This window comes from Chelonia mydas, chromosome 2 (genome assembly GCF_015237465.2).
Source record: "Chelonia mydas isolate rCheMyd1 chromosome 2, rCheMyd1.pri.v2, whole genome shotgun sequence".
In the NCBI taxonomy this organism is placed as follows: domain Eukaryota; kingdom Metazoa; phylum Chordata; order Testudines; family Cheloniidae; genus Chelonia; species Chelonia mydas.
Genome location: NC_057850.1, coordinates 163,019,645 through 163,047,363, shown reverse-complemented (window position 1 = coordinate 163,047,363; position 27,719 = coordinate 163,019,645). Strand labels below are relative to the sequence as shown.

Genomic DNA, 27,719 nt, shown 5'->3' with positions numbered 1-27,719 from the left:
TGAGCTGGAGCTGAACCCCAGTCATCACAGCAGGAACCCCCACAGCCTCTCTGCTGAGAGATCACCCTCACCAGGGAGCATCACTCTGTTCCCCAGACCGATCGCTGTACAAGCCAGCAGGCAACTCCCCTCTGCCGCTGTTGCCGCCGCTGCTGTCAGTTCTCCAGCCCTGGCTCACTGGCTCGGAGCAGACAGCTGTTAAACCACTCTTGCTCTCCTGCCTTTAGCCTTCCCCTAGGAAACACCTTCAGGCTCTGGCAGCTCTCATCTCCTGCCAATCTCCGCCTCCCTGGCAGCCTGAACTCATCACATCTCATGCTCTCAGATTCTGGTCCTTCATAGGCCCCATGTGCTGCCCCACCCTCTTTCTTGGCCAAATGGGAGCACTTGTTCTGGCACAGGGGAGCTAGACCTGCTTCATTTACTGGGGCAGCCTGCCCTGTTACAGGCCTCATTTCTGCACCATTTAAGGCTCCAATCCTGCAGATGACAGGAAATCAACGGGACTCCCCACAGGCACAAAGTTTGCCCACATGCTATCAACTGCAGGACTGGGGGAAAATATCAGTGGGAGTTTTCGAATGATTTCAATGGAAGCAAGTTCTGGTCCCATATCTGATTAATTTACTGTCAACAAATACCAGCACTGCAAAGCCAGTAAGACTGTAAATGTATTTGCCTCGAGTGCCATCAACAAACCTGCCAATTCACTTCTGATCTCAGGATTATTTACTTTAGCTATTTCTCTTCTCAGTGAACAAACTCTGAGAAGGGAAAACATTACACAACAGTAACAGCACATTAGAGTATTGCAATTATGCAGTTAGTTAGGACCTGGATGGTCCTAAGTGCCCTAATTTCCCAGTGGCTACAATGGCAGTGTGGGATAGATTCACAAAGAAATTTAAGTGTTGAGACACTGAGTGTCAAGACATCTAACTTTTAGGTGCCCAGAAAATCTATGGGATTCACAAAGCCTGAGTTAGGTGCTCGGGCTCCTTGTATAATGAATGGGGAGAGATGGGTGCCACAGAATGGGATTCACAGAAGTCAACATGCTGGGTAATTCTCAGTCTAAAGTAGCCAATGGGAGATGCTGACAAGAGGGGTGTGCACTAAGCCCCGCCCCCTTAGGGAGTTCCATGCCTAAATCCATGCTGTAGGCAGATGCCTCCTTCTTCCTGTGATTTTTAGCTGTGAACTCTCTCTGGGTGTTCACAAATTTAGGCACCGAGCAAGTTTATTTCACTTTTCAGCAGCAGCTAAATGAAGTTTTGTGAATGTCAATGGGGCCTGATTCTTGGATTTAGGTGCCTAAAGTGGCAGTTAGGTGCCTAAATCTTTTTGTGAATTTAGCTCTATGTCTATACAATATTATTCTAGTCCAAATGGAATGAATAATGTTATCCGTTGCAATCACTGTATGATATATTCAACAATAAAGTGCCCACTTTTCAACTTGGGCATCTAAACTAGATACCTAAATCCCAGAGATGGAAAGTCAGACGTGCATTTAGGTGACCAAATGCCCACTTTAGGCAACTAAATAGAGATTTGGACATCTAACGTTAGTGCTCGTAATGACTTGATTCAGTTGACTTATGGTGATTCTGTGAGGTGCCGTGTGCCCTCAAAGTCCACTAAAGTAAACGAATGTCATATACTATAAGAGGATCCTCAAAAGTTTGACAAGGAGATGGACTAAATACACTCAACAATGGTGTTCAGTTTTGATATATATACACCTCACTGCATATTACTTCTAAGCACACAAGCCTGGATTTATCCGGCCAGAGCATTGGCTGGTCTAACTCGGTGACCAAATGCCCACTTTAGGCAACTAAATAGAGATTTGGACATCTAACGTTAGTGCTCGTAATGACTTGATTCAGTTGACTTATGGTGATTCTGTGAGGTGCCGTGTGCCCTCAAAGTCCACTAAAGTAAACGAATGTCATATACTATAAGAGGATCCTCAAAAGTTTGACAAGGAGATGGACTAAATACACTCAACAATGGTGTTCAGTTTTGATATATATACACCTCACTGCATATTACTTCTAAGCACACAAGCCTGGATTTATCCGGCCAGAGCATTGGCTGGTCTAACTCGGTGACCAAATGCCCACTTTAGGCAACTAAATAGAGATTTGGACATCTAACGTTAGTGCTCGTAATGACTTGATTCAGTTGACTTATGGTGATTCTGTGAGGTGCCGTGTGCCCTCAAAGTCCACTAAAGTAAACGAATGTCATATACTATAAGAGGATCCTCAAAAGTTTGACAAGGAGATGGACTAAATACACTCAACAATGGTGTTCAGTTTTGATATATATACACCTCACTGCATATTACTTCTAAGCACACAAGCCTGGATTTATCCGGCCAGAGCATTGGCTGGTCTAACTCGGCATAGTTAATGGCTTTAGGCCCCTTTATATCAGCTAAGCATCTGGCTCACTATGTTTTCAACATTAAAACAGCTGCAAAACTGTTAATTATAACTTTTCTTGTTATAATAAAGTATTAAAAATTGAACGTCATATATACACTCACTACATTGCACACTTACTCTGCAATGGATCACCACCACATGCTGAGGGTCGCTGTTCAACCATGATTCCATAGCCTTGCAGATGGTGCACATCTTATCAAGGGGAGGTGCGTGAAGGTCAGGCCAGCCCACATCCATAATCTGGAATCAAGCAAAACCACTTCATTTTCCATTTACAAGGTACTCTTTAACATTATTATCGTATTCAATAATCCTACGCCAAAATGTGCTATGATGGTAAAGGTTCCTTCTTTTTTCTAACAGAAACATCTGTGCTTCACAGAACCATGGTGATATTTCATTATTTAAAATGCCTTTTCATCATATAAGCAAAACATCTTTACAGACCTCCCAAAACAGCAGGGGGAGGAGGGATTAATTATTATTATTATTAGCATACATGAGCTTTCCTTGCAAGTATTAACAAATCTTATCCAACACTAGAGCTGACTGAGAATTTTTTTCCAAAATGTATTTTGATTAATCAAAAATGAAACTTTGTGTAGGAAAGGGTTGGCTTTGTGAAATTTCCCATTGAAAAAAAAATTAAAACAATTGTCAAAATGACCCACTTCAACATTTTCTAAATAAAAGTTCTGGAGTTTTTTTGGTTCAAAATTAGTTTTTGTTTAGAAATTCACGTTAATTCATAGTAAAAATAAAACATAATAAAACAAAATAAAATAAAATAAAAGGTCAAAATACAAGTCTTTAGAAATTGTTGAATCAAACTGTTTTGATTGATCCAAACTTTTTTTTTTGGTGGTGGAGGGGAGAGGGGAAAGGGGTTGATTTATGAAAATGTCAGACTTTTCTTCTTGATTTGGGACAGGAAAAAATTTCAAAATCTTAAAATTTCCTGGGATGGGAAAACTGTTTCCTGCCCAGCTCTCTTAATAACCTGTATTTCCTATCTTTAAAGGAACTAGTTTTCTTTTGGTCAACTTCTCATCATTATCTGTGCATTTATCTTGTTCACATTCCAAAAATAGTAAGCCAATGAAATCCTATGCATTCATTAACGTGATAAAAACTGCCTGTGTGTTAAAAGATCAGACTTCAAATGTCTTCACTGTGTTTTCTCGGCAGTAATCTGAACCCCTGCTAGGTCCAAACAACGCTGTGCTGCTGCTGTGACCGTAGGTCTGTGATGGTATGGGCCAAGGGTGGCTGTTGAAGGCTGCCTGCCAAAGTTCTTAAATATGGGAATGAGCTCGAGTCCCAGACATATATTCAACCCTTTACACCTCCCATCTCACTCCAAAGAAAATGTTATAACAAATGAAGATACAAATCGGGGCCGGGAGTGGGGGGGGAAGGCTATGAGGAAGAACAAAGAAAGATGCCAACAACTTTTGTTCCGCTAATTGCATTGCCATTGTTCACAGATGCAATTGTGAAGAGAGGAAGGCAAATCCACGAAACATGAGGTTATGTTGAACTGTGAGTTCATCAATTTCAGTACATTAAGGTTTACATAGCAAAGGAGCATTATATGGCCATAAATATTCCATGGGCACACATGTAATGTAGACCTGACATTAAAAACACAAATCAACGAGAATCTTTTCATTGACTTGAATGGACTCTGGATCAAGGTCTTATGTGCAAAGCCAAAGAAAACAATGGAAACAACTTTGTAAAGCATAGCCCTGACATGAAAGAAGTCACAACACTCAAAATTAAAGGGGCGGCGTCTTTGGTTTTCTAAACTCTTCCTAAAATTGTCATCCCATTGTGCACATCAAAGCGTGTATAGTTTGAAGGCTCATGGCAGCCCATTTATGCTGTATATAAGTCTAGCAAGTGAGGAATGTTATGATCAAAACCAATACCTTTGGGTTAAGCTTGGTAAGGTCATATCTTTTCTCAGAAAGGTTTAACACCTGTTCAGGAAGAAAGAGAAAGGAAAAAGTATGAGATCTTGATGTTTAATTTCTTTTGTGGTAAATCACTGTATCCAAATTATGTTATAAGAAAGTTAAATGACAGGGGAGGGCCTTCAGATTTTTCGGTCACTTTAGATATCTAACTTCAGCTAATAATTTGGTTAAGTTTAGCATTTGCAGTATTCAGGGTATTTCCCTTAGTAAATTCAGGAAAGTATAATGGGAAACTACATATGCTGAGTAAATGCCTACAATATGTAATAATTAAAATTTTCAAGTTTATAATAGTAATTACCGGTATATATAATGAAAGATTTTAAATAGTATTAGGCCTTATGCTTAGCAATCTTATTAGACTACATGAGTTTCTCTGATTTCTACATTGTGGGAGGTTTTTGTTTGTTTGTTTGATTGGTTGGTTGGTTTTAAATAATTGACCAAGATTTTAAAAAATGGGTGCCTAAAGACAGGTTCCTAAGTCCATTTTTAGGCACTTAAGTGCCTTGACTTTCAAAAATACTGAGCACTCAGACAGATCCCATTAAAGTAAGTGGAAATTTTGGCCATATATTTTTCTTACCTTTATTTCAATGTCAAAATATTTTCATGTAAGAGAAACTGTTCAGTTTAAAACTAGTTCAATTTAGGTACCAGTTGGCAGTGATTAAGAATCTAAAACAGTTGTTTTCTTGAGAATTATGCTGTTCCTCTGTGTTGGTACAGTGCCTAGCACTTTTTAGGGAGTATTACAACATACATAAATAATAAAACTATTAACAACAATATGCACTTTAATAGAATAAGTGTAAAACTTTGCTGATATACTATGAAATAATGTATGCATGTGCATTGTTTCTGACAGTAATGAATATGTGTCACTAATGATACAGAAATAATGTATTTTTCTTCTGAAGGATTGTGTGTTGTGTTTATATTTTGAAATTATTGACGAAAAATATTTAGGGACAGGACTGTGTTTTTTTGTTATGATGAAATCTGAATTTCTTTGTACCTGATATGATTTTTTTTTTATTTTGTAAGAAGTATAAGATTTATGATTCCTTAACTATTCATTTTCTGGCTTTTAAGAGCTTGGGTTTTTTAAGGATGTGATAGATAAGTACTTGTTGTGGAAAGAAATTGTCAGTAAAATTACACTATGTACAAGCAATACATCGGCCCAATATAGTTTCTTTTAAACCTAGAAAATTCATTGCTGACAATTACACCCTTTCTATTGGTTCTTTCTTTTCTCCCTAGATCCAGTGATTCCTGCTTCATGTCTAGTTTACAAATAATGGCAATTTCTTACACATTTTATTATTTCAGCCTTTGAAATGTCCTTGTTGCATGAGCCAATGTCAAAATCTTTTAGTGTTTATAAAACACTTATTGTCATGGGACTCTACCAGAGCACTGTACGTGAATTTGAAAACATCACTGAGGTTGCTGGGGGGATAGTTCCTAAAATCTATTTATGTTTGAAATTTTGTGATATCAGGTGATTTCACCGAGTTGACAAAGGGGGGCACAAAAAAAGTTAGACACTTAGCAGAAATTTTAAAAGTGCCATTTTGAACTCTTTTAATTTTAAAAACGTACTTTATTTTTTCAACCATTTTGGAACACATTTTATGGATACAAAGTAGGGCCAAAATCAGCCTTAGCTAGGGAGATGCTATCAGCTCTCCATAATAATTACAGATGTGCAGAGCTGGGACTAGAACCTCATCTTAGATCTCTAAGACACAAGTCTCTGCTACTTGAGCTAAAGAAAGAGGGCTGTAACTGTTAACTATGAAAGAAGCTTCGATGTTCTTTCCAATATGCAACAATTGAATAGAGGATAACTTGCTCATGCAAACATACAATATGCCATCCTGGCCCCCATTGACATTAATGTCCAGAAATTCCCATTGGCACTAATGACAGCAGAATGGTGCCAATAACTCACAAAGAAATCAAAGGGAGGAAGATTGGGCTCAAAACTACCCACAACAAAAAGCATTTATAATTTTGCTTATATTTCGACAAATACAGGCTCTGGTACCATCTGTCTTGGATGGTTTAGACACAACAAATCCTGCATCTTGGCAGGGGGTTAGATTAGATGACCTTTGTGGTCCCTTTTAACTCTATGATTCTATGACACAAGAATGTGCTTAAGCATGTGTTTAACTTTAAGCACATTAGTGCTCTCTGTGACTTCAGTGGGACTATTCACACGCTTAAGTATTTTGCTGGATTGGTGCCATAGCTGGAATGCAAATGTTTAAGGATATTAAACGATATGGAAAATTTGAAGGGGTTCAAAAAAGTCATTTTTGAAACAGAGGGAGACAAAGAAACCTTAGACAAAAGTGGTAATTTTATAATGGACTAGAACTGCAAAACGGCTTGCCAAATTTCTTCACTTTGCAGATACATTTTCCTTTATTTCCAGGGTAAATCTGCCAATTTTCCAACCAAACCACTTGTATTTCCCATGCCAAAGTTATAGTAAGACTAAACCAATTGGTAATTGCTGGCAAACTTAGCTATGGAGAGGTTATGGCCCTTTCCTAACACAAAATGGAATTAGTATAAATGTAACTGTTTTTTTTTTTGTGTGTGATGTGAACACATCTAATAAGAGTTATATAGCTGGACCAAGACCACCAACCTATTTCACGTATACCAAAATACAGCATCACATGAAAATGACAGTTGATCTGGGCTGACTTTGAAACATTGACTTAGGTGAAATGTTTTGCAAAGCATTACAATTTTGCGTCAGAGAGACCACTGGTTTTCTTACAGAAAAGTTGATGTGACAAAAGATTCATAATTGGTAGTACTGCAAGTACAGCCTGAGTGCAATCATTGCTATACAATGCAGTTGTGATAAATAAAGTGTTGTGAGTGAATGAATGCGGAGTGCTGGTGTTCTTTGGATGGAATAACAACGCAAGCTAGCTGCTACAGTAATTTTACCCTCCTGAAATTGTGGATTTATTCTAATAGTTTACACATGTCAGCTAAAAATAACTTCAATTAACAGCAGAGATTTTGGCCCTGATTTATAAGCACATTGCGAGAGAGAGATAGATACCACAGGGTTTAAATGTGCTAAGCAGAAAACACACACAGCATAAGAGAACAACAGTTTTGGTCATCATAAAAGATCGTGCATGTGGAACCCATTAGAGATTTTTTAAATAGAAAATAAGTAATGGGGAAAAAATGCATCTAAATCAAGTCAATGAACGAGACAAATCACACTAACAGCAACCTTTATGTGCTGTTTCACAATCAACAGTGGAGCCAGCCAAGGTGGGGGGCGGGGCAGATGGTCAGAGATCATCGGAACCCAAGTTACAGCTGCTAGAAAAATGCATTCCATGGTGAGGCATCTGGATCTTGTAGGAACGAGTTTTACTCAGTGAGAACTATCCCTACAAATTTTCTGTTGCAAATGAACATGATGCTCAAAGAGTATACTGCCTTGCCATCAACAAGAAGGTGGTTGCATCTGTTTCCTTGTTTGACTGAATGTAAAATGCTGGGCTGCCGTCACTTGCACTGGTGTAAATGTGAACTAGATAGGCTTTGGTGGAGTTACATCCAACTTACATTGGTGTAAGTGAGCCAATACTGGGCTCTGTTATTAAGGATATCAGATCAGCCATCATACAGCAAATAGGGATAAAACTGAATTACACATAGGTGAATTACAAACAGGATTAATCTGCACTTACCAGGTAATTATCTCCATGTTTGGATTTGAGCATTCGGGTTACATCTTGCAGGTTGTGCACATATGTTTCCTCTGAACAGCTGGCAGGGAAGGATACTGCAATGATCCGCTCAGTGATGTAAGTCAGGTCAAGTTCATAGCCCTCCTCCATAATGTGATCAAAGTCTGCACTTCTGCGAAGAATTCGATGTGGCAGTTTGGGGAGTGGGGAGAGGGTTGAGTGTGATAAGAAAATAGAAAGTTAATGAGCAGAAATTTCATCCTGAACTCATACTAGGGAACCAGTCAGTATTTATGGTTCCTGATATTTTCATCAAAATTGCGGTTCATAAACAGCTTATAAAACAAAATTTAGTCAGGTCTTTAAGCAACTGGCAGCTGGCCAAAAGAGAGTTCATTACTGTGCCACCTATAAAATCCCAGGCCTATATGTGCAGTGCTATGGAAAGGTAGAAAAATTAATACAATTGAATTTGTTCTGTCCCGAACAGGAGAAAATCCAGGTGTTACAGACAAACAGAGACTCATGGCTGCAATAATCTCTCGCTATTTCTTTGGGGCATCACAGACACTCTTTCTTTAAGGCTTCAGAGTAACAGCCGTGTTAGTCTGTATTCGCAAAAAGAAAAGGAGTACTTGTGGCATCTTAGAGACTAACCAATTTATTTGAGCATAAGCTTTTGTGAGCTAACGAAAGCTTATGCTCAAATAAATTGATTAGTCTCTAAGGTGCCACAAGTACTCCTTTTCTGTCTTTAAGAGGTCTCTAAAATTGCTCATGTATGCTACATTAATAAATCTGCCCTAAGTTATACAGATATGAATTTAGAGTAACTTCAATAGAGTAAATGAAGTCAAAATTAGGTTTAGTTTCTCCAATAGTTTGGCCTACAAGTTCTTCTTTACTGTCATAAACCACCCATAGAAACTATTCACATGTTTCTAATGAATAGAGTTCGAAGCACCCTTTTTGAATGCCATGTCCAAACAAGCTACAGAAAAAGCACGGGAGTTATGGCACATGTTGTTTTGTTCTCACCATTTATTTGCTTTGAACATGGACCAAAAAGAGCCATAGTAAAGAGTATGTAAAACATTTAAAATATCCTTTCCTTCCTCCTCACTGCTTTGGCCCAGGTTAATAGTGAAAAGGGTTGTTACCATATAATGGCTAGTTAGCAGCCGCACCTAAATAATATTTAGAACTTGTTTAGAGCTTTACATCTTCAATACACTGCAAATACATTAATCTTCTTCACATGCTTGTGAAGTAGATAGATAAATATTATTAACCCTATTTTAATCTACAGACTTGCTCCAGGCCACACTGAAAGTTGGAGGGAAGAAGGAGGACTAGAAGTCAGAAGTTCCTAGCTCTCTACCAGTATTCAGCCCAAGCAAACAGGTGTCCACACTATAAAACCTACCACCACCAAAGGGCACCCTTCTTGGCAACATTTCACTTGGTAAGCTCTTTGGGACAGTGCTTCCTATATGTCTGTAAAGTGCCTAGCACATTTTAAGTGCTACTGTGATGCAAATAATAAGAGGCGTATTTGCTGGACATGGAAAGTGAACTCTCTCTTACCCCTCATGGTGGGTCCCTTCACTGGATTGGACTGAGGCACACTGGCAGAGTGGGATAGAATCTGGGACTGCAGCCTGTGAGCAGTCTAGTCTGGATGAACAACTTCTGTGCTCTCAGTCCGTCACCTTTCATGAGTCCCAACTTTACTTTTGGTGAAAGACATCCCTGTGTAAAGGCCCAGGGGCCAGGGCAAAGTCTGTGCAGAACTTAACTCCCACTTGGGCCCTCTGTAAAGGGTGAATTTTACCCTTAAAGAAAACAGTCTACCTTTAGATCTGTGTAATTAGAGCTGTATTGAAGAAGCAGCATGAAAGATAAATGAAAATAATACAGTGTTTAAGGTGACTTGTGGTAGTTTTACCTGTACGAAAATACTCAGCTCATCTGGTATTTTGCATATGTCCAGTAAAAGATCACTCTACAACCTTAACAAGAAAATGTTATGGCCTATGTCTTTTATAGACAACAACTGGAATGTCTTTAAATATTACTTTAACCTGCAGAAGATGCCATGCACAAGAGCAATTAAAAACAGTACAACACTACTGAGCGGTAATACAGCAAAACCATTCAAGAAAGACTTACTGTGATGCTTTGTCACAACAGAAAGATGAGCTTTTGGAAAAACTGCCGGAAGTCTGAAACAAACAAACCAACAGAGTGATCAGCTCAGTAATTTCCGTGGTAAGACAAAATCAACATGGCTAGTTTTTAATTTCACAAAATGAAGTTTCCCACTATGAAAAAAACAGTAAGAAAATTCTTTTGTAATAAATAAATCCCACTTGCAAATGGGAAATCCCATTGAAATTCATTGGAATTCAGGTGCTTAGTCACTTTAAGATCCTTTGAAAATCCCAGCACAAGTGGCTAAGTGCATCTTGTATGGCTTCAAACAAAATGATACTTAAAGCTTATGCTCAGATAAATTGGTTAATCTCCTCACTGTATTTGCCACTGAATGCATCCGATGAAGTGAGCTGTAGCTCACAAAACCTTATGCTCAAATAAATTGGTTAGTCTCTAAGGTGCCACAAGTACTCCTTTTCTTTTTGCGAATACAGACTAACATGGTGGCTACTCTGAAACCTTAAACTATTATGAGGCCCTCAAAAATGGTACAGCATCACCAGCAATGATTTACAAGAGGACTCCCAATACACTTTCCTCCGATAGAAGCAAAATGAATTTATTCCTGTTTTGGATGCCTTTATTTTCATTACAGAATATGGTGTTCAATTACAGGCACAGAGGAAGGTGAATTTAATCACAAGAGTTGCATAGTCTTAATGCATCTATCTTTAGAGGACTGCCTGGGCAACCCAATGACAAATTCACACAATACTCCTCTATCAACATAATGGTAAATTACAGTAATAATGGGATCAAACAATGTTACACCCCCCACACCCACCCATTTCTAGTCCATTGCCAAAATATGTCATGTCATAACGTGGTTTGAAGCCTGTTTTGACCATAATTTCAAACATAACGGAAATGTACTATGTACTAAATATTACCAGGGAATGTCATAATCCTTACACAAACCCTTATTACTTCACACAAGTTGCTCCCCTGCTGAAAATGAAGGCTTGTTTGCCTTACACATTCAGAATATCTGGTAGGGCTTAAATTGTTGCAGAAAGATTAGAGGAGTTTAAAGACTTGAAGTTTGGATTTCTATTTCTGGTGTGCTACAACCAGAGTTTTGGTACAAGCCCATTGATTTGCAAAGATATTTCCCTATTATCAATTGTTTCATGGAAGGGATGATATGAGCAAGAGGAGTATGTTATGAATAACTCCCTTATAATTGTTACATATATGTAATATGTATAAATTAATTTAAAATAAAGAGGTCTCAATCAAATTTGCTTCTCAGGAAAATCCACACCTTGAGAGATGGCCCTTTCGTTGGCAATAATATAACAGTTATACTGACTAGGTATTAAAGTGTCAAATTTTACTTCTAAGTTAAAAATTATTTGTTAACATACAATAATTATGAAATAAGAATATATGGAACAGTTCAGACTTTGTCCTGCCCTTATATGCATGTGAGCTTGGGATAAAGTATATGAATCACTAATAAATATTTATAAAGCGGGGGTTTCTCACTCATCTCCTGCCTTTGATTTGCATGTATAGTACAGAAGAGTGCACTATAAAGCTGAGAATCAGGATACAGACTGGAACTCAAACCACCTGAGCCAATATAACTTATGTATGCCCAGGACTCATGAATAGATTGATTTATGCTAGGATGGGTTTGTGTCTGTAGGACCTTTTATAGAAGAAAAAGACAAAAAAAAAAAAAAGACACCACTCCTCAGTTCAAATGCATCGCTTAACAAAAGCAGGTAACCTCCAACACACACCCAAATGTACATAACTGGCATGTGTCTTTTCCAAAATTTCTAGTGATGAGCTGCATTGAAGAGTTTAAAACAAGTCTGAATAGTAGTGTACTGTGTAGCTCTCATACACATTGACACTTGGGACTTGATTCTGTGAGATGCTGAATGCAACTGGTGATGTACTGAACATCCACACCGTCTATCATCTTCAGTGGTGAGAGCTGAGGCAGCTTAACGCATTGCAGGCCGCTCTTAATCCTTTCAGAATCAACCTTTTAACATAGATAGTCTCAATTAATGAGTGTTTTGAAAGTGCCTAGTACACAGAGAATGCTACCATAAGTAAATTATAAATAATCATAATAACAGAATCCCTGCCCACAATCAGTCTTTCAAGTAGAGGAGACATTAGCTGAATGTGTCTCTGTTTCAGTTACATAGCTCACTGACAGCCAGCCAGCAGGTACATTGAGCACCTTACTGAGTGTTTCCGCCAACGTTCATAAATTTAATAGCTAGTCTCACTTAAATATGAATGATCAGTTAGTTATGATTTCATTTCTCTGTATGGGTTTTCCTTTGCTAAGAAGAAAGTGATAAAATGAAACTTTATTCCACTTATTTGTGGCATATAAACTGGACATTAATATAGATCTCACAATAAAACAACAAAAAAAATCCCATTAGGGACATCTGTACTTAATTGTATGCATGCTATCAAGCTGAAAAGCAGTGTATTCCTTTCTGCTGCATGCCCCGTATTGGCGGTTTGTGCCAATTTCCATGGCTTAACAGCTGGAATCGCTTAATATGTAAATTGTCAGTGCTATTTGTAAAATTCTCTCCCAGTTCCTATAATGTAGTTTATTTTTTTTTTAAATCTGACTGATTCTCTGTTTAAAGCAAAAGCTTTTAAAGTCCTTAGTTTGGTTTGGGTATCATGTTTTATTGCACAATATAAGGAATTGTGTTACCGTATAAGCTGTCGTGGTGGATACAAAAACATAAGAAATTGTGAAAACTCCCCACACTCCCCTGAACTGTTGGGCAGAGACTCCAAAAGAGAGTTCAGTTCACCATGTGAAACTTTCCATCATATTAATATGGTGGACAGCATGTGATAAATTGCTCTTACCCATTTACAATGTCAAGGTCACCCTGTACATTACGTGCTGACTCTTTATAGTCAATGATTTGTTTGCAGATGGCAAGGAGCCAGGGAAATACCCCCACATCCCTATACACCCTCTAACCTATCTTTCCCCCCAGCATTATTCCCTGATACAATCATTTCTGAGCCAAGCAACGTACCTTTCCCTCATGTTTCTATTTTTCCTACGGTCTGATATGCTAAATATATTATGATACACTGCAGACATTGTGAGACATTTTTGTGGCTACCTTATTTATTCGGATTTCACAAATTACTCTCTGTCATACAGAACTTTGAGAGCTATCCTGAATTTCAAAATACCACGAGGGCAAGATATTTATCAAATGGCAATGCTTACATCTTGAAAAATGTGCTGTTGTGCTCAAACAATGATGAAATGCACAGATTTGTCAAGTTTTGTAGGAATATGGACCACACAATCTGACACCAAGTATATAAAGATGTCTTCCTAATCTGATTTCGTGACAACAGATGTTCTGCAAAACAAGCACTGCTGTACTATGCCCTCTGACCAAATCTGGACAGAATAGCCAATTAAACAATGCCCTTGAACTTATGAAACTGTTTTCTTTTTTTTAATATTTCTTTTTATCGTTTTTATATAAAATATAAACAGAATGAAACAAAACATATATAAATACGTGCATAAGATGGCCCTATAAATAGCAAAATTCAGTGTTTATTATTTGTGAAACCTGGAAAAAAACAAACCAAAAAACAAGCAAACAAACCTGAACCCATAAAGGTCATGCAGAGAGTCAGTTGTTGAAGTGACTAAACAGATAAATAGGTGAGAAGATAACCTATGAGTACTGGGGACTAATATATACTAAACTGCAAATTTATGCAATAGTTTCATGTGTGACCAGACATCCTCATATTTTTTTCCAAGCATTTCTATTAGACAAAGTCATTAATTCCATTAATACAGTAGTAGAGAGTTCACTAAGCCAATCTGTGTGTGAGGGAGGAATTGTATATTTTCTCAAAATAACTTTTGGGCACTAAATTAGTTACTGCAATCCATTTCTTAATGTCAGCTCATTCAGCATCCCCAACATACCCAAGGTCGGAGATGGAAAAATAGCAACACGACGTTGTTGAGAGAGCACTGAATATGGTATTCCAGAACACATGCATTTTTTGACAGGCATAGAGGATGTGTGAAAGGTTCGCATGGGGCTAGTTGCATTTCCAGCATTCACTGTGTGTTACCAATCTAGCCTTAATTTCCTGGAGTCCAGTAATACCTGTTTATTATCTTGTTCTGGAAGAATCGCAAGGATAAAGAACTTGAAGCGTCTTTCACATTAAGCCATATATCCTCCCACGTTTCTGTTGTGATAGTAAGGTTAAGTTCTCTTTCCCATTTTTCTTTGAAACTCAGATTGGGAGGGTAATGCAAAGTATTAGCCACCTATAAGTAATTCCTACAAAGTGACTTTTGTTTCTGTATTTCTTAATATGTTCTTTTAGAGGTGAGAGAGTTGAAACAGACCAATTGTTCCCTACCCTTTCATGAATTCTTGAGCATAGCTGCTGAAAGGAGGAACTCAGACTGCAGTAACTGATATTTGTTTCACATGTAATCGAAGGAGGCCAGTCTATCATCTTATATTATAGCTTTAATTTTTTAAATCCTTTTTCTATCCAAATTGTCTTAAGCGTGGCATTTGCCTTGATCTTGATGCCCAGGTACATAGTGGTACAAGAAGAGAATTAGTAAGATCAGCAGCTATAATCATCTTAATGTGTTGCATCTTGTAGGTGCAAAGATCGGAATTTTCCTTAAGGATGTGGGTAGCCTCTTAAGGTATATAACAGAAAAGAGGGAACCAAATGGTTTCAATAAGTTATTTTCTATTTCAAACCAGACCGGTGTGTATACAGAGCTACTGGAGGAGAACCATCTTAAATTAGGACACATTCGGAATGCTAGATAATATAAATACAAATCTGGCAAGCCTATTTTTAAGGGTCTTGTGTGATACGCGAAACTGTTTTTTATCCCATAAAATTGCACAATAAGCCTATTTATTCTAGCAAAGAGCAAGGGAGAGACCTTTAAAGGCAATAGCCTAATGATATAGGTCATTCCTGGGTAGATATTAATTGTGATTATTTCTATTCTCCCTAGAAATGACAGAGGGAGGATATGGCACCTCTCCACATCCTTGGAAATTTCTTTTAATATACAGTCCATATTCATAGAAACAATTTTGGGAAGATTAGAACAAATTTTAACACCTAAATAAGTTATTTCCTTGCATATTTGAAATGGAAAATACTGAAGCATGGGGGAGGGATAGCTCAGTGGTTTGAGCATTGGCCTGCTAATGCACGTTACGCTCAACACCCAGGGTTGTGAGTTCAATCCTTGAGAAGACCATTTAGGGATCTGGGGCAAAAATTGGAGATTGGTCCTGCTTTGAGCAGGGGTTAGACTAGATGACCTCCTGAGGTTCCTTCCAACCCTGACATTCTATGATTCTAAGATGAGAAAGGTCTTTGGGATATATCTGTTGCTTGTGATTTCTGAAACAGTTTTCGATGTAAAAAGTTACAGCATATTATTAACATCCATTGGTTTGATTTGTCACCAAGAAGTTGATACTCAGACATTCCCAGCAAGCAGCAATCTTGCACCTGTTCAGATGACTGCAACTGTGGGGTCATGTCATATATACAGAAGAAGGTACGCTTCTAAAGAAGGCTTACAGAGCTGAAGTTGAAGGAAACAGAGCACCAAACTGACCACAAGCGAGCTTGGAAGATACAATTTTGAAATATTTAAGAAGCCTAAATCCTCTCATACTGACTCTTGACAAAGGAAGAAAACGTGCAAAGGACCATTGAAGATGGAAGTCCATTCTGTATGTTATCATGGCTACGTTTCAGCCAGGTGAATCTGCTGGTGCCGCTGAAGCTGCTGAATTTATGAAAGACACTTCTCTGCATTTTTGGATTAGGCACACAGTTTTACTCTATGGTTTTATATTGATGGAAGTTACTTCTGGCTTATATTGTTGTGGAGATTCTTCTTCTTTATCCAGGAAAAGAATCAGGCTATATGTCTAATTCAGCAGCACAGGAGAGCATGGCCCAGTCAGTAGTTTACAAAACGTGAGGAAAAAAAGCAGAGAATAAGGCCACCCAAAAAAGTAAAACAGCCAGGCAGGGTGGGTTAGATTGTTACTTTATGATCTGCCGTGAGCAACAGGCAGCGCACAGTTGTGCTGTCCCAGGAATAGCCCAGGAAGCAGAGTGTGGCTCTGAGTCTCCTGGCAGTTTTCTGGAAGAAGTAAACTGTGCTGGGCTTATACCCAGTGCAGTGTATGTTATATGGTATGCCTGCACAGCTATGATGGCCAGCGTGTTGGAGGGATGGAGTCAATACTCTGTTCAGCCCCTACCCTGGCAACACCTGAGTGTTGAGAAACAGTGGCTTTGTTGAGCCTGCTTCCCATTGACACTACAATCTGTGGTGCATGTAGACCATACAAGAACATAAGTGGGCCCCTTATGCATCTGTACTTCTTTTCTATAGCTGCCTTAGGCTAGAAACAATCAAAGCTTATAGTTGCATAAACCATGCCCTATTTTCTGCCAGCATGCCTCCACTCTGCTCAGCCTCCAGCAGATGTTTTGAATGACAGTTACAGTAGCAGTGAATTGAACCACCATCCAAATTACACCTCTAGCATGCTTACTTACCTCAGAAGCCAAATTCAACTGTCCTGAAGCTCCATGGGCATCCACAAAGTTTTGTTATGGATCAATTTTGCCCAGGTGAATTCATCTGAATCATTTCACCAACCTTTAAAGTAGAGCCCCTGCGCAGATACAAAATTTGTATCTGTATCCAATCCGCAATCCGCAAACATGGTCCGTGGATATAAAGTGGATGTCTGCAGATTTTCAGGGCTCTAGATATAAAATTTGGATCCGCATCTGTGATTCACAAACATGGTCCATGGACGCAAATATCCACAGATATAAAGCGTATATCTGCAGAGTTACAGGGCTCTATTTCACAGGGTTGACAAATCAAGCTCAGTGTGCAATTAAGAGCTGGTCTAATGGCTTCTGATCACTAAGCATTAAAACTAAGCATTAGGGCAACACACAAAGTCAGAAACATAAGTTAGGGCAGTGGTTCCCAAACTGGGGTTTGCGAACCCCTGGGGGTTCGCAGAACGGTACAGGGGGTTCGCCAGAAAAATTTCACTAATGGCGGCCAGAGGACCCCGGGCTTTGGAGGCAGCAGGTTGGACCTGGTTGCAGGGCAGACAGCTCGAGCCCTGCCGCCCCGTGAGTGGGGGAGCCTGCAGCCTGAACCCCAGCACTCCACACGGGGCTGGCAGCCTGAGCCCCGGCAGTCAGCGGGACCTGCAGCCTGAGCTCAGTGGAGCTCAGTTGATCGGAGCAGTCAACGGGGTCCAGCAGCAGGAGCCCCTCGGAGTGAGGAGGAAATTTTTAGGAGGGGGTTCACGAGATTTCACAATTTAGTGAAAGGGGTTTGTGGGCTGTTAAAGTTTGGGAACCACTGAGTTAGGGTGAGAGGTGTTAATGCACCAGGCTTGCAATGCTGGAGATTGGATCATAAATGAAAAATAGTTTGGTGGTCTCATCCCATGTCCCAGCAGTCCCTGGCACTACTGTAGAAATGTCTGCTGAAAAGCAACTTAGCATTTAAAAATGAGCAGTACTGAGCTGTCTTGAGAGCACTCTATGAGTAAGCTTGCATAGAACCTTCATGAACTGTGCCTGGCTTAGCAGTGTTGTTAATGGTCCTTAACTCCAGCATTCTCTCCATAAGATTGTACCGACCTTGGATCTTTTAACCTTCAGGGCATGCCAAAGGGCTCAGCTATTTTCCTGGACTTTTGCTGAAGGGGTGTGCTATGAGGGATATGGAATAATTTAATGAGGAGAAACTATTCTTGTATGAGAGGTTAATTAGATAAGCATGTTTGAGAAATTAGGTCATATTAAGGAAGGCCTTTCTATTTTTAGATAAAAATACTTTAATTCTGGATATTTTTAATGGTGGTATAAACACCTAGAATTTTGACTAGATACTTTAAAAAAACACATTTAAATAAATAAATATAAAATTGAAGACATTTTACACAACTTATAACTAACCTATGGAATTCACTGCCACATGATTTTATGAGGCAAAACCAAAAAACACAACAACAAAACACAACTCCACAATTTACTAGACATTTATATGACTATGAATAGGGCGTGTAATAGAACTAGTTAGAAAAAAATATTCTAAAGATTGTCACAAGCACACGCTGATCACCTGTGGTCAGGAAGAAATTCTCTATCCCTTTCTATGATATTGTACTGCAGTTGCACATACCCTTGGAGGTCACTGAGTAAGTCAGGACAATGAATTACAATGACTACTAGTCTGTTCCATTATGGTAACTTCTATGTTAATAGCGGCTTTTAGAAGCTACAGAGGAACACATGTTCGAACGTCTTGTGTCAGTACTAAACTTTTTTTTTTTTTAAACCACTGAACATGTCTCTTTGGGAGCTGTCTTCCTGGAGAACATGAATTTATAGCTGTTTCTTCTGTAAGTAGCAAGTTATTGGTTTGGCTGTACATTTTTATTTTGGTTCTGTGCAAAACTGTAAAAAAAAGTCTTGTTTTCTCATTTACTGTATCAGTAAGTGTTCCCAGGACATTTAGGTCTTCTATCCATAAAGTGCACTGGAGCTGAAGCACTTTCTTTCAGGAATTAAAAAACAACAACAAAAAGGTAAGCAGCAAGCTTTTGCTTTTGCTGCTATCTGGGGCCTTGCCAGCTATGACAACCGAAAGCAGAAACATCCAAAGTCCATGTTTGAATAAGAAGGATGAGCCACAGGTGATTTTTATTTCATGATTATTTTACAGCCATGAATTTTCTGTACTATTTACAATACAATGCGTGTTCTCAAAGCTTGATTCTGCAATGCCCCAGTGCAGAAAACTCACAGCAAAATCAGTGAGTTTTGCAGGATCAGGCCCTTAATGAGTCGTCTAGGGTTCAGATGAGACTCAGTTTTGCTAGTGAATAAGAGCAGACTGAGACCGCAGGGAACATACTACATTAGGTTTTTCAAAGCTGAATTCCTCACATGCAAAGTGAAATTTTCTTTTATATATTTCTCATCACCACATCTCTAGGACAGATATGTTATGGTCTTTAGAATCACTAAGTTTGCCAGATTTAACAAATAGTTACATTGAAAGGTTTATTTAATTTGATTAGCAAAAACCGAAAAATGTACACAGAGTTTTGAATAATATTTTCCACTTATAGGAACAATCAAACATTTATTTTAAACAGCAAATGCATTTCCAAAGGAGGCTACTTTTGAGGAGGGTAGTCAAAGCCATGTCTGTTAATATTGTAGCGGGCAGGCATAATTGGGCACATGGCAAGTTTGAAATTTTAAAATAAAACATTTAATACAAAATGCTATTGTCTCTGTATTCTTCTAAGGTTACTGGGAAGTATTTGGGCAGGAAGGATGGTCTAGTGCAGGGTTCTCAAACTTCATTGCACCACGGCCCGCTTCTGACAACAAAAATTACTACACGACCCCAGGAGTGGGAGCTGAAGCCTGAGCCCGCCTTAGCCCTGCCGCCTTGTGTGAGGAGGCCAAAGCCCAAGCCCAAGACTCACTACCCCAGGCGGGAGGGCCAAAGTCAAAACCCAAGGGCTTCAGCCCATGGCGGGGGGCCTGTAACCGAGCCCTGCCACCCAGGTCTGAAGCCCTCAGCCCTGGGTGGTGGGGCTCAGGCTTCAGCCCCCGGCCCCAGCAAGTCTAATGCCAGCCCTGGTGACCCCATTAAAACAAGGTCATGACCCATTTTGGGGTCCTCCCCCACAGTTTGAGAACGGTTGGTCTAGTGGTTAGGGCACTACGGAGACCTGGGGTCAGGTCTCAGCTCAAACACACCTGCCTGTGGAACTTTGCTTAAGACCCTTAACTGATCCCATGCCTCAGTTCCCCATCTGTTAAATGAGGATAGTATGTCCCTACCTCATAGGGGTGATTCTAAAGATAAAATTATTCATGAGAGAGGTGTTCAGATATTACAGTGATGTAGGCCATGTAAATACCTAGATAGATTTGCAAGTACAATAGTGACAGGACAAATAAAGGTCCCATGCCTGCCACTTGCTTTTTTGGTAGTTATTATTATTTCAATATTATTATTATAAAGTGCTCCTCTCCTGTAAGGTGACAGGGAGGTAACAAGTTCTGCGAACCACAGGTGAACGGAACAGTTTTTGATATTGTCCTAACAACTACTGAAAGTATCTTGAAAGCATGACATCAAAAACACAGACATAAAATATATATTAAATTACCAACAAGATTTAAAAACAAAAACAAAAAAAACCCCAAAATCAAGACGTTTCACGGTAACACATCTAGCCTACAGAAACGAGGTGGCATTTCCTTTTATATAAAAACAAGTGTCACAACATTCAGACAATCAAGTAATCTAGCTGGCCGGACAGTGTTAGGTGCTTGCTATAATAGCCACTGATGTGAGGTAAGTTGCTTCAACAAGAAATAGCTGCACTCATGTGTCTCCTGCTATAGCAGAGTCTGGCAGCTGCTCAGACACTAATCAACAGCAGAAATAGCAAGGGGAAGTTTAAAAAGTCACAACTGGAGAGCCACTGCAAGTGATATAGAGTCAAATTTTCTAAGGACTCAGCTCCCCTTTAGGCACCTAAACGAAGTGGTCTGAATTTCAGACGTTCTCAGCACCCAGCAGCCCCTATTGTTTTTAAGTGGGAGCTGCAGTGTACCTAGGACTTCTGAAAATTACTCTCATCATTTAGGTGCCTAAATGAAAGCTGAGCTCTTCTGAAAATCTAGCCTGTGGTCTCTAATGAAGAGGTTTACACACTAATGCTGCCAATCTCTTTACTTAAAGGGAGAACCTGACAATGTCATCAGCTTCTGTATGCTCTCATGAATGCTATCGGAAAGGTTGCAAGTCCATTTCCATGACCATTTCCCCAATACTTGTTTCTGGGCACTCATTCCTGCCCATTTAATTTCTGTTTCAGTTGAGGGATTTTAAAGTTTGAATAAAATCTATTCAGCCATTTCTGCCAGGTGGGTAAGACAAAAAGCCATAATTGTGATGTATCCAAATTTTAAAAACATGTTAAGAATTTTGCAGAGTGCAAAAGTAGCTGAACTTTATGATCATATTTGAAAAAAAAAATTTAAAATAAAGTCAAGACATTAAAATGGTGTTTTGGGCACAAGCACTAAAAACATTGTTACACTATTGCCTGTATTATTGCTATTGAGTTGCATAATTCCACAATACCAAACCTGGATATTTTCATGTGTCTACACAGCAAAAAATGTGCAAAATAAAATTCCACAACTCCAGAGTGCCACAGCTATTTTTTATACAAGAAATTAAATTAAAAAACACTAATCTAATGTTGCATTATGGGCCACAGATTTTTAAAAGGCTGTGCTTTGTACACCTGCAATCAACTACAGGCAATTGTGAATGTAAACAGCAGTACTCATATGTTCAACTCCCAGGTTACAGGTGTGACTATACAGGGCAGGTTGAGGCCCCTTTAAAGATTTTGCTCATAATAGCTGTACGTTCAAAATAAAAATTAGAAGTCAGAAAGTGAAAAGTTACCCACAATCCCCATAGTAATGTCAGCCACCTTGCACCTCCCAATTTCAATTAGTTGTTAGGCAGGTCAATATCCTTTACAGTATGTGCAGCTGGTTTTCATGTTTACTGTACTGTTTTGGGGAGCCCTGGAAGAATTCAACATGATCCTGTCATCTAGTTTTCAAACATGAGGCTTTCTCAACCTCCCCACTTCATTCTCACACATGCACTCTCACACTTAATTTGGCCAAGGAGACCTGGATAGGACTCGCTCTCTTAGGAGTTAGTCCGGACTATATTGGTGAAGTTCAGTTTTGAGAGATATTGTTAACCTGTCCCTCTTTACTTCTGTGTCTGTGTCTGCATCTTTGTCCCAAGTAGAGGGGACGTCATTTCCCTGTGCTCCCAGCATGTTTTGTTTTAATTCTTTGTTATTTTTTGAGCTCATGCATACAAAAGAAACTGTTCACAGACAAGTATAGCGTATGCAAGCAATGTGCTCAGTCAACGTTGCTAATGCACTTCCATCGTAACTTGCAGGACCAGTCCTTAGGCTTCTCCTGAGCAGAGACTGACAATGGCATATATATGGTGTCTAATCAAAGGTCCTAAAGAGAGTCTTTGATTATTTGCCAAGAAGGAATGTGCATCTCCCTTTACTGCACAACATCCATGCAAAACCATATCAGCATACGGTATAAATCACCACTACAACTCAGTCCAACAAAACAGAAGGAAAAAGATTCACCAAACAATGTGAAAATACAGTCAGCCACTTGTCTCAACCCACATCACAGGAAGACAGACTACGAAGAGAATAACTAAGAGACCAGGAGATTCAATCCAGACATAAAACAAAACTGCAACAAGATTCTCCAGCACCACAGCATTGCCAGATGATTGCTAGGGGAACTAGACAAGCACAAGCTGCAAGCTACAAAGCTCTTGAGAATAAAACCAACAGTGACATGGACAGTTTGCTATCCTAAGGCAGACCAAACATTGGGTCTATGTTGTCAGGGTTCCCAGAACCTCTCCCTCATTTGAGGCCTGAGAAGTGTCAGGAATAATCCAAAAGTGAGCATGGCTGGGGTGGCAAATATTGATTCAGCACATTCCCATTGGCTTCCATGGAATCCTTGGTAGGAATTAAAGCGGTTTCCCTTCCCCACAGGCACAGTGGGACTCTGTGGTGCAGGAAGGAGCCATTCCTGCATCAGTAGGGGGTAAATTCAGGCAAACTCTCCTACTAGTGCTGACAATATCATTTTTAAAACACTCTGTGTTCGGCTCTCCATGGCAGCCAAGAAAAGTGCTGACAGGCTCCCCAATTCTTAGCCCCAAGCCTCAGTGTAAGCTAAAGCTGCTGTTTTAAAGGGGCAACTTTCATTTATGCCACTTGTGGAAGGTCCCTCAGTGACATCATGCCAGTTGAGAGCCTTGCACAGTGGTGGTGGAGCTGGTGCAGGAGGTGGCATAGCTGCTTCTGCCAGCCTTACTCTGGCAAGAAATTCCCCTGCACAGGAAGAATTCGTGAGGGGAGCTCTTTGGCTGGTTTAAGTACACTTTGCACAAGCAGAATCCAGTCCTCTAACATCCTCTTGCCAACAAACTAAACTTTTGCTCGTAAACAATTCTGCTCTCAGATCTGCACTGACATCTGTGGAAGTTCTGCACAAGTGTAGAGAACAGTCACAGAGCAAATCTGAGCGCAAAATGCTTCTCCTAGATTTAGATGTGATCATGTTAAGTATCTGAGTGCTATCTGAGACTCCAGTTGTGGTAAAGTTCTTGTTATTACTCCAGAGGTTATAGGCAGCTTCCTGAATAATTACTATCCACAGGCAACCTAATTCATCACAAGAGACATGACAGCGTATAAACTCTGCTGCATTAATTCAAAACTGGTATGGTTTAAGGATGAGACTGTTAATGTAACCACCACACAGAAGGTGTGAATCAGTGGTGTATAAAGCATATTCCCTGCATTTGTGGGTCCTACAGTGATTATTACTTCTGAAAAAAATACATTCATATTGTCCAATACGATGGAAAGAAGCAAAATTTGGTGGTTTGAACAGAGGACTGGAAGTCAGATCTCCTGAGCTTTGCTCCTGGTTCAATCACAGATCTGTTCTGTGACCTTGGGCCTGATCTTTTAAAAGTGTTTAATTCACAGACATGTTCTGAGGCTTAAGTCATTAATGTTTGTAGAATATTCTGGGATCCTTCATAATACCAATAAATAGTCTGTGATTGAGAGTTTTATTGCCAGTGAAGTGATGGCACATAAACTATGAATAGGAAAACACTTCTTGCTGTCATGGTTTGAAATTGCTTTTCAGTCAAACATTTGCATCCCACCTATTTTATAACAAAGGAGTAGGCACACCAAGGCAGGACTTGACAAACTGAACTACCAGGTAGAACTTTTCCTGGTACGTAAGAAGCCTAATTCAACAATTTCTCCAGCATTCAAACTTTCATGTTTTAAAAAATTAAGGTTCTAATCCATATGCTTGTGAAGATACCTTTTAAATGTAAGGAAATGCAGTGCTGTCTTCCTGAGCTTGCAGGCAAATGTCACAAGTTTCTCAGCAGCTGCTCATAACTTTCCCAAACAATAGCTGAAGGAAATTAACCAGACTCTAGTCAGTTTCACAAGTGTCATTCAGAACCTTGTGAGCAGAAGTGACACTGTCATGAATTAGGCCACATTTTCTTAGCTGCTGCTCATAGCTTTCCCATGAAGCGGCAGAGGCTGCTACTGAAGATATTCACTCAGCAGTCAGGATGCTAAAGAAGAGAAACAGACCCTTTCCCTTCCTAAGAGCTAGGAGGCACTGGAAGATGGTGAGGAAAAGAGAAAGAGAATTTACACCGTTCCAGCACAGTTTATCGTACACATACTAAGTTAGAGGATCATGTAAAAGACTGATACCAACACAGGGTCTAGGGACAGCACACTGGTATCGATCCCACCATCTTTCCCCTTTCTAAAATCTGCACTGAGGGCTAGAGTTTATGTAATGGTGCTACAACCAGAACTGTCTGGTGGCCAGACTCCCTTTCATCTTCCTTGTCAATCACTGGCTCGTAGGTATAGTCCCATGGAAGAGAACAGGGAAATTTTTCAAGCAGTGAACTAATGGGCAATTTATTGATCCAAGATGCTACTCTATGTGAAGGTGTATACACCAAAAGATACAGTTGGAATACAAGCTGTCAGGAAGAGTATCCCTGATGATGCCACAGAACAACTGGTTGCTGAGCTCTGTGACTTTATCCTCACTCACAATTATTTCAAATTTGGTGACAACATATACCTCCAGACCAGTGGCACCGCTATGGGCACCCGCATGGCCCCACAGTATGCCAACATTTTTATGGCTGACCTGGAACAACGCTTCCTCAGCTCTCATCCACTCACGCCCCTTCTATACCTAAGCCACATTTTGCTGACATCTTCATCATCTGGACCCATGGGAAGGAAACCCTGGAAGAATTCCACCACAATTTCAATAGCTTCCATCCCACCATCAACCTCAGCCTGGACCAATCAACACGGGAGGTCCACTTCCTAGACACCACGGTGCAAATAAGTGATGGTCACGTTAACACCACCCTATACCGAAAACCACCGACCACTATGCCTACCTGCATGCCTCCAGCTTCCATCCCGGACACACCACACGATCCATTGTCTACAGCCAAGCGCTGAGGTACAACCGCATTTGCTCCAACCCCTGACAGAGACCAACACCTAAAAGATCTTCACCAAGCATTCTCAGAAGTACGATACCCACACGAGGAAATAAGGAAACAGATCAACAGAGCCAGACATGTACCCAGAAGCCTCCTGCTGCAAGACAAGCCCAAGAAAGACACCAACAGAACTCCACTGGCCATCACATACAGTCCTCAGCTAAAACCTCTCCAACGCATCATCAGTGATCTACAACCCATCCTGGACAACGATCCCTCACTTTCACAGGCCTTGGGAGGCAGGCCAGTTCTTGCCCACAGTCAACCTGCCAACCTGAAGCATATTCTCACCAGCAACTACACACCGCACCATAGTAACTCTAACTCAGGAATCAATCCATGCAACAAACCTCGATGCCAACTCTGCCCACATATCTACACCAGCGACACCATCACAGGACCTAACCAGATCAGCCACACCGTCACCGGTTCATTCACCTGCATATCCACCAGTGTAATATACACCATCATGTGCCAGCAATGCCCCTCTGCTATGTACATTGGCCAAACTGGACAGTCCCTACGTAAAAGGATAAATGGACACAAATCAGATATTAGGAATGGCAATATACAAAAACCTGTAGGAGAACACTTCAACCTCCCTGGACACACAATAGCAGATTTAAAGGTAGCCATCCTGCAGCAAAAAAACTTCAGGACCAGACTTCAAAGAAAAACTGCGGAGCTTCAGTTCATTTGCAAATTTGACACCGTCAGCTCAGGATTAAACAAAGACTGTGAATGGCTAGCCAGCTACAAAAGCAGTTTCTCCTCCCTTGGCGTTCACACCTCAACTGCTAGAAGAGGGCCTCATCTTCCCTGATTGAACTAACCTCGTTACCCCTAGCCTGATTCTTGCTTGCATATTTATACCTGCCTCTGGAAATTTCCACTACATGCATCTGACGAAGTGGGTATTCACCCACGAAAGCTTATGCTCCAATACGTCTGTTAGTCTATAAGGTGCCACAGGACTCTTTGCCGCTTTTAGTTGGAATAGTGTGGCCTGCCACTTTAATTGTGCTCAAAAATAGCTGGCTGTGCATGAGCTACCATACGTACAAAGGAGGTTGACCTTGGCTCCTCTAATAAGCAACTAGTGCAAACATAAAAACCCTCTGAAGTTAACAGCTAGTTTTAACACAAGAAAGTAATCTGTAATTATTTTTACACCGTTTATCTTGTGATTTCATTTCATACTAGTTATATTAGGGGAGAGCTGTGAAACTGTTCATTCAAGTATATGAATTTGACAAGAGGGATATTTTGGGGGCTTTTGTCTTAATTTTAGGTAATCTGTCCAACTAAGAATGGGGTGGGGGGAGAGTCTGGGAGGAACATTAAATATTTTAATTCATTTAAATGTCTTGTCACCAGATAATTTAGCTGCTTCCTAGTGTTCCAATAACTGCTATACCTAGAATTCTTATTAATGCTCTTAGATAACACAAAGTGGAACCCTTTAAAGATGCTAGCTCACTTCATTGTCTCATTGAAAAAGAAAGCAAAAAGGTGTTAAAATGGCCTCCAATTCCGACCTAATTTATGTTGGGTAAGTTTTCCTTAGTACTCTGGGTTTAGTTATTAAATCTGGTCCTGGACTCATGCTAAAGAATAAATGGGGAAGAAGGGTGCACTTACAGGGGTTGCCAGTATTGATACATACAATATTATTCAGTTCATATCTTTTCCCACAGCATTTACCAAAGAGCAGCATCTCCTCATCTTCTAACTGCACCTAGTGCTATTTGAACCAAAGCTGACAGAGTGCTTCAGTACAAAACAATCACAAGTCTTCATGAGTAATATGCATACACCTTATTTGATGCCCATGATATCTTTCATGTATATAGCACTTTCATCCCAACTTTGCCAACCACAGATATATAGAGAGAGATAAAGTTATGAATTGTGCATTGCCAAGAACTCAAGAATTAACAAACACTCTTATTCCTGAAAAAGTGCCATAGGATCT

General features: G+C 39.9%; 1 protein-coding gene across 19 annotated transcripts in view; it reads right to left on the bottom strand.

The window, feature by feature from the left end:
* Window positions 1-27,719, bottom strand: part of TNS3 (tensin 3) — a 340,704-nt gene that overhangs the window by 146,106 nt on the left and 166,879 nt on the right. For 13 of the 19 annotated variants that reach the window (XM_007061354.4, XM_027823761.3, XM_043540482.1 and 10 more), the window contains 4 exons: window positions 10,354-10,406; window positions 8,182-8,353; window positions 4,391-4,441; window positions 2,574-2,696 (listed from right to left, as the gene is read on the bottom strand). In XM_007061354.4, the coding sequence (XP_007061416.2) occupies window positions 2,574-2,696; window positions 4,391-4,441; window positions 8,182-8,353; window positions 10,354-10,406 (399 nt within the window). The remainder of the gene's footprint in view (window positions 1-2,573; window positions 2,697-4,390; window positions 4,442-8,181; window positions 8,354-10,353; window positions 10,407-27,719) is intronic. The other 6 variants (XM_027823760.3, XM_043540480.1, XM_043540494.1 and 3 more) reach the window with 3 other exon arrangements.